At 43.4% G+C, this 8,138-nt stretch overlaps 1 protein-coding gene across 1 annotated transcript; it reads right to left on the bottom strand.

The window, feature by feature from the left end:
* Positions 1 to 4,971: 4,971 nt before the first annotated feature.
* Positions 4,972 to 5,844, bottom strand: bhlha9 (basic helix-loop-helix family, member a9). The gene has a single exon (XM_036523267.1). It carries the CDS (start codon positions 5,842 to 5,844, stop codon positions 4,972 to 4,974), a length of 873 nt encoding a protein of 290 aa, XP_036379160.1.
* Positions 5,845 to 8,138: the final 2,294 nt, after the last annotated feature.

The raw sequence follows: 8,138 nt of genomic DNA, 5'->3' as shown, positions 1-8,138 counted from the left end.
TTCAAATGTTCATGCTTCAGATCATGGTATTCTCACATTCTCATGGTATGGAGATTCTTTTTTTTTGTTTTTCCAAAAGGCAGTAGTAGTAGAAAGTACTGGCATATAAAGATTCTTCATAACATCTTAATCAGTTTATTAATCACTTTATATTAGCAATTTATTTAATCACATGCCAATTAGGATAAAGGATAAAACCACTTCAAAAAAAAAGAGATAAATTTTGTTTCAATCGCCCCTGAAAATCCCATATGGAGTTGAAATATTCTTTTTTTCCTGTTGATTTTTTTAGGTACACAGACTCCAGTTTGTGCTGAGAGTGTGGTGCCTCCTAATGCCATGCAGTACAGTATTCTCCCACAGAGCCACTGCACGGTAAAGCACAACCAGCACCAATGGTCTCACGGCTTCATCCAGTGGGTCCAGCTCCCATTTCACACCTGTCCAGCTGACGCTGTACCACAGCATGTGTGTATGGTCCCCCAGGCCAACAGGGTGCATTGGGTACCTCCCTTCCTGCATAAGCAGGAGCCATCTAGATTCTGTGGCACCCTGGCCACTGTTCTCAGCGTACACAGCTTCGGGGACGGGCCTCCCTTCACCTTTCCTGAGGTGGCCCCGCTGGATGACGCAATGAAGATATTCCAGGGTGAGCCAGAGGCTGAGGCGGAGGTTGAGCCATCACAGAGTGGCAAGATGGAGGAGGGGTCCAGGATGGTCCCAGTACCAGGGACTGGTCACGGCACTCAGACTCAGGAGTACGACCTGGAGCACACAGACCGGGGTGCTTCCAGCCAGCAAAAGTTGACTGCGGAGATGCCTGACACTTCTGACAGCCCAGCCACCGCGGCAGAGGACTTTGCTGTGGATTTCTTCTACGATGTGGACAGCTACGGCCACCTGTGTGACTTCCAGCTGTTCGGAGAGTCCATGTCTATGCAGGCCTGTGAGAACCCCGCCTCCTCAGCCATTCTAGACTACCCCTCCACTGCAGTCACCTTGACTGAGGACTCCATTATGGATTTACTCTGAAACACGGATATCCATCTGACTTACATTTACCATTTCCAACCAAGAGAAAGATAGTGTGGCCAGAGGGTTCACAACCATGGCAGAGAGTCTATATGCGAATCTGGCTCTGGAAAGGAATCACTTAAGACCGCATGCTATTATGATTTGTTTTAAAGACAACTTCTTAACAAAGAAATGTCTATAGAATGTTTGAAGACTTTTATTGTTATTCATCAAGAAGGAAAGAGCTATTCCTGATTGTAAATGTATCTTAAAAAATGTCTGAATTTTTGCTTTGTTAAAACGGTGGTGCCAGTAAGTGTAACTATTACCATATCCTGTGTATAAGGTGCGTGCATGTCAGTCTTAAAGTCAATTTATCCATTTATCTCTGGCAGGCAGCTCTCCTTTCTGTTCTCATGATGAATTGTCCCCTGTTTCAGGATGATTTACATTGGTTAATTTGAAAATTCATTCAGGCTATAGACAATTGAAACCATTTTCAATTATTATAATTCAAGCCCTTAAAACATAAAGGTTTTCATTAAAATCACAATAGTAACGCTATTCAAATTACCTACATTTTTATGATGTCCCTCTACATAGCAGTTTTTTATGACTTGATGAATTATGGAATTACTTCATGGAAAGATGAGCTTCTGAACCTCTAAAGGCTGCAGCAGTTCAGATTCGCAGTGCAAAACACTCAGCACATCAATAAAGAGGTTAGTTTTTTTACTAAAATTTCTACTAAAGCATTTCTGTTCATTAATCTCGTACAAATTTGGATTGATTAGTGTACATCAGACATAATGGGCCGTGTCTGACCTCCTTTCTCTCCCCAGTGAGCTGTAGACAGGGACAAGGAACGCAGCTCCTGGCACAAACAACCTGTGGGGTGCTGCCAGAATCCCAGCCGACAGAGTCGACCACAGGCCTCACTAACCTGCAGTCAGAGCATTTGGGTTTGTCAGTCTGCATCTGCATATTGGCACAAATAAAAGCCAGTACCTTTGAAATGACCTGATTAGAGTGGATAATGACAAGATCAAATGGCAATGGCCAGGTCATATAGGGGTGATATCGTTCAAAGCAGTGGCAGTGCAGATGGATTTTTTTGTATATGTCCATCTTTGAATAAAAGAGATAACTTATTAAGATATGAATAAATGTTTAAGTTAAAAACAATAAAGCTCTTGTGACGCAAAGAAATTCTGCCCTTAATTTGTCATCAGTTTGCAAATGTGTTCTGCCAGAGGCACCCTTGTTTTCTCTTCTAAGTTGGGCACTCACCATAAAAGTGATTTAAACCTTGAGTTTAATCTGCAAGACTGGTGAGCAACCTTCCCATTTCTCCCAGAGTTCAGTGCTCTAAATTAACCCAACCCTGGCTAATATCATTGAAACTGGCCTTTTGATTCTAATCGGAATCGCTGCCTCTGCCAAATACACTGGGAGGTTGCTGCCCTCCAGTGGCTAATAATATTACACACAAACAATTGGAATAATTTAGTTTGGCTTTGTTATTCATTTATTTATTTGGAGTTATTCATATTTTGATCTTTTGTGAAATCTTATAGTTTCTATAGTGATTTTATGTTATCCTTATACGGTATACTTGTTGATTACATTAAGTATAGTCAGGCCATTTAGCAGACGGCATTTGTGTGGAGCACCTTTGCAGGAAGAAAGACTTTCCATCAAGTTGACAGAATCCTTTAATAGATGGTAAAAGACACAGTCAGGGTGTATTACGTGCCTATTTGTCAGATAGTAAGAAAGCGACTGCAGTGAGTCAAACCTGGGTTATGGCCTCTGTTCTGTTCCTCCTCCCACCTTTTCTTCCACTTCTTCCTCTGTCTGTCTGTGTCTGTCTGTCTGTCTGTCTGTCTCTCTCTCTCTCTCTCTCTCTCTCTCTCTATTCTTATTCCCATACAGGTAAATTTTTTATCATCCTACTGATAATTAGGGTTTAAATTAGCCAAAAAAGGGTCCCTTCCTCTAACACACAGAAGTACCAAAACACAAATCTGTGGACAACAGAAATATTAGGTCTACACTTGCCCTCACAAAAATGCTGCTGAACTGAACTGGTAAGATATCCACTGATAATATCTACTTTCAGCAAGAATTAGTAGTAGAAGCAGTAGTACTATTGTTGTTGTTACACAATATAATAACATTAATTCATATATTCATAATATATTAATGCAATATATTATCATATTGATGATGAATTTTGATAACTACAGAACTGATTATGTGTAAGTTGTGGTAAAATGTATTAATTGCTTAAATTTCTAATGCAGACTTAAAGACAGTTCTGAGGGGAACTGCTTCCATAAATCAAGCGTCAGGCTCCTGTCACTGGGGGAACTCATTGGCTCTCACGTTGACACTACTTTCGGAATGTCAACAAGCTGTTTTATTGACATCGTTCCGCAGATGCTCTGAATTCTTCCTATAATGTGTATCATCATGACCACTTGACTTATGCTCCAGTACATGCATTACTTCCCTATTACTTACCTGCTCTCGTTTGATGCGGGGCGTATATTTCACAAGTCAGTGGTGTTGTTTTTTTCTTCCTGTTGTGCAAGGAATGGCTGCTGAGAAGCCGTTGACTTGGCTTTGGAACGTATTTTCTCTTTCCGCACCCGGAGGTGTGGCAAGAGACAGAAAGCTTTCAGTTTCCCAGGGATTCCTTATGGCACAGTCATTATTGAGTCCAGTTACAGGAAAGCTGAACCTACACACGTGCAGACACACACGCACACACACACGTGCACACACACACGCACACACACGCGCGCACACACACACACACACACACCAATATACCAATGTGACCATTCTGAGGGTGGGCAAACTACTTCTCAAGAATATGGCTGTATTTGTCACACTTAGCCAACACGTTGGGGTACAAACAGATCACTATGCAGTATTGCACATTGAGTAGATTATGTGCTGCTGAGAGTGTTTCATTCTGACATGTTTTCTAACTTGACAGGCATTCCTCAACAAAAGAGGAATGCTGGTGGCAGTGATAATTACAGGATGGAGTGGAATCTGTTTAACGGAGTCGACCATATTTCTGAGGACAGCAGAGGTGCTGTGTTGTAACTGACACATTTCTTAATATGCAAAAAGACAGGAGCAGGAGAGCCAGTCCCTACATGACCAGTGCATGTTTTGCTCCATCCTGTAGTTACCCTAAATTACCATTAAATTAATAAAGAGCAAAGTGCTTAGTTTCTTGGCACGGTATAGCGTGAGTTTCAAAGTAGGTACGCCTGCACTGGATGGCAGCTTTTGGGAAAAATCCCACAGTGCAGAAAAGAGCACAGTCAAAACTGAAAATATGCAGCCATGGCAGCTGACATGTTTTCAGAACATTCTTTTCGAGAATGAATGAATCATTTTACTATCTTTCATTGCTTTCTAAATTGCTTATGAAGTGCAAAATCTTCCATCCTCAGAGGTTTGCCATAAATATCCATTTAGTTCCAATTCAAAGACTGTATTTATGTGCAAAGAGGGAAAACAGCCAGTTGTGCTTTGAATATCAAATTTATTGTGTTTTTTTTTACAAAGTTAAGAATCCAAAAATGAAAAAATATTCTCAAATTGACAAATTGCTTTCATTTGGGGTTTCTCCAGAATACTACAGCAATCCAATTCTCTTAGACTTTCTGTCTCTCCAGTGAAGGTTCATTTTTCAAGTTTATTTGTAGAAACACTTTTCTTACTTGCCATTTCATTCATTACAAAAAATGCAGAATCTGCATATGAGTAGCACATACTGAAGTAAAATTTTTTGTGGCATAGCTAATCTGCATTTTAAGCAACATTGGTCCAGAAGTTCCATTCAAAATGGCATACGAGAATGCACTTACATGATCTTGTGTCCTGCATAAACACAAGTGTCACTGTCTTTGGCAGGGTTCAGGTTCCTGAGTGTCAGTGTGTGGTCAGGGACTGATGGTGGCCGGTCCCCAGGAGGTGACTGAGCTGCCAAGAGAAGGGCATTGTGGGAGATGTGTCTGTAAACGTGTCCATGTGGGTCTGATCGAAAGGGGCCCATGGACCAAACTGGTAGGCGGTCCCGGCGCTGCCTCTGCTGCGGTAGTGGGACGGGCTGTGCAGGTCCTCCTGGATGCTCCCGTAGCGTCCCTGGGACATGCAGAGCTGTGTCTCAGGGGAGTAGCAGGAGTAGTGAGGAGAGGGCGGGCAGGAAGGGGCCGCGTGCCCCGGGATATCTGTGTAGTGCTGTTCTTCGGAGGGTAGTGTGTGTGCGTGCATGCGAGTGTGAGCCCGGCTGGGATAGGGCAGCTGCTGGTGCAGGTAGCTCTCCGGAGCCTCCTGAAACGCCCCTTCCCTCCCCAGCCCTGCGCCCATCTCCCCCGCCTGCTGGCGGCACTCGCAGTGGGAGCAGGGCCCACAGGCGGCGGCGGCGGGGTTGGAGCGCAGGTAGACGGACAGCGAGGAGATGCGGTTGATGGCACGCTGCAGCGTGGCGATTTTGGACAGGCGCTTCCCTCCGAGGTCGTGCCGGAGTGCCAGGCGCAGGGCGTTGAAGGCCTGGTTGTAGTCCAGAATGCGCTTCCTCTCGCGCACGTTGGCCGCCACCCGCCGGGCTTTGGAGCGCACCGGCCGGCTCCTCTTCTTGGCCTTGCCCTCGTCGCTTTCACTGGGGCAGCTGGCAGAGCCCTCGCTGTCTAGGAGGGGCTCCCGGGCCCCTCCGGAGGCGTCGCGCCCGTCCCGGCCTGGCGGACCCCCCTCCCGCTCCTCTTCAGAGAGCTCGGATTCGGTGAAGCTGGATCGGCTGGTCATGTCTGACAGCTCCTGGCACTCCTTGGTCACTGTGAGTGGGCTCTCCTTCTGGCTCTGTGCCTGCCAAGCGCTTCCTGCCAGCACGCAAAGCCTTCCCTCCAGTACCTCTGATCACCTCTGCGTCCTCCAGCGTGTTTGGCTGCCTTTTAAAGGCTGCCTTTTGTTGCATCACATGGTACAGTTGCCCATAAAGAATGCCGCACTCTGCGTTTATGGGAGCCCTCCAGGCAAAATGCATTGGCTAAGAGCTGTGACACACCTCCTGCTCTTCATGCAGGGACTTTGCCGCTCTCCAGTCCTCCACTTCAGCTCAGCGTCAACAAGATCAATGTCGAAATGGAATTTGCTGCAGCCGCTCAGCGCACCACTCAATTTGAGACGAGTTTATAAGACCTGGAATGGTTGTGACAAAAAGGAATTCGTTTCGTTTTTGCGGTTGTGAGAGTTGACTTTATATGTGTTGACAGTGGAGGGTGGAGAATTGAAAAGGTGCTGAAACAAAATATTTCAAAGCTGGAGCAAAAATGTAGTCCACGTTGCCTATGGTGGCTCATTGCAGCAATCATAAAATAATATTTTTGGAGGTCCATTATCTTGAGGCTGTGAAATAATTCCGTCATTTTTAACAGTACCACTAAGTTATAGTGATTTCACAACTCACATACTGTAACTCAGAATTAAAGTAACTAGTAACTATTTGTAAATGTTAAAATTGTGTTATTTTTAAGTTATGTATCTTGTGAAAAAAAACCCTGAAATATATCTTATAACGGCCACAATAAACCTTACACATATCTCTTTTGAAGAACAACTGTATTGGACACAAGCTTTAAAATTTAGCTAATTAACATATGGTTGTGAGGAGCTGGCCAACACTTCCTATATAAAACAGAAGGAACAAACTTACAAAAAAATCAAATAACTTATTTTAAACACAAAGCAAAGAAACTCAGCCTTGACCACAAGCACCACAAACTGCTCACAAGTGTCCCTAGCAGCACCCACATACCTGTATTTAATGTGTGTCTGATTAGGTAGGTGTGATCCATTAACCAATACCTGACTTCGCATGCACACTTACAATGACAGTTGCAATTAACAATTAACATATTTGGATGCCATTGATGAAATGCTGTTGGTTGGTTTGAATTTGATTGAAAACAAAGGGCCCTTGATTATATAACATTTTTACGATTGACACAAACTAACAGTAAACAAGCATTCAGGTTCAAGGCTCTCCTTCACAATGTTCTCAGCAGATATGCTGGTGGTGCTCATGATGTGCTAGTCTTGTGTAAATCAAATCAAGATACAAAAAAATGATTTTTTCCCATAACCTTTTGCAAAGCAGGGAAATGTGGAAACACCTATAATTAATTATAGGTAATGCATTTCAAGCTGCTCCTTACACCAGCATGTTAAGGCCATCATATTACCATTATGGTTATCTTACGATCAAGAGACATGTAAGTCAGTATTCCACTGTTGCCAACCTGAGATCATTATATTCATACAGTATTTCAGGATTTCAACACCAAAATTTTTCACATAAAATTGTAAGACACATAACCCAGGATTTCTAATGAATCTCTAAAACCTTCAGAATTCTGGGTTATGCATTTTATAACCTCAATTCAAAGAATTTTTTTTTACAACGGCCTTAACAATACAATGTATCCTACAGCAGGTTTTCTTTTTTCATCCTTGAAGTGTTGAAGTTATACCACTGTTAATTCTGGGTATGCCCCTTCTGGACAAATTGTGGCTTTATCTGATAATCAGCATTTGATACATTTCCTTTTACACCTCATACCCAAGGGTGGCTGGTAAAACACTTAACTTCAATGATCTCCACTGTTGATTTGTCCACAGCTCCACTGAGGCGTGTCCTTTCAGGTGATCACTCCTCTCCTGTGGTCGCAATGAAGGACAGTGTAATTTGGGTGCCTCAAAGCTGGTGTAAATCAGGCCCAAACGCCCCCAAGGAGAAGAGCAGATAAGGGCAAGAACTTCAAAGCCAGGGAAAAAGAGCGCAAATATTTCTCCATTATAGCCTGCAATAGCCTGTTGGCTGAAGTGCTCAGCCCCTGTGCGCCTCTGTTTTTTCCCCCCAGCGAGCCATAAGGAAATTTTGAAGAGAGTGTAATTGTTCATCCAAACGAGTAGATTGTGATCCAGTCCAAATAAATGGACATTTTCGTGATGTGTTTGACAGGGACTTACAGTCCTCTTCAGGATGCCACTTATGTTTAAGGTCTGTCATTTTCTCTGAAATTCTTAGCCTTTTTTTTTTT

The sequence above is a fragment of the Megalops cyprinoides genome, chromosome 3 (assembly GCF_013368585.1).
Source record: "Megalops cyprinoides isolate fMegCyp1 chromosome 3, fMegCyp1.pri, whole genome shotgun sequence".
Classification (NCBI taxonomy): Eukaryota; Metazoa; Chordata; class Actinopteri; order Elopiformes; family Megalopidae; genus Megalops; species Megalops cyprinoides.
This window is presented reverse-complemented; position numbering and strand designations above follow the sequence as displayed.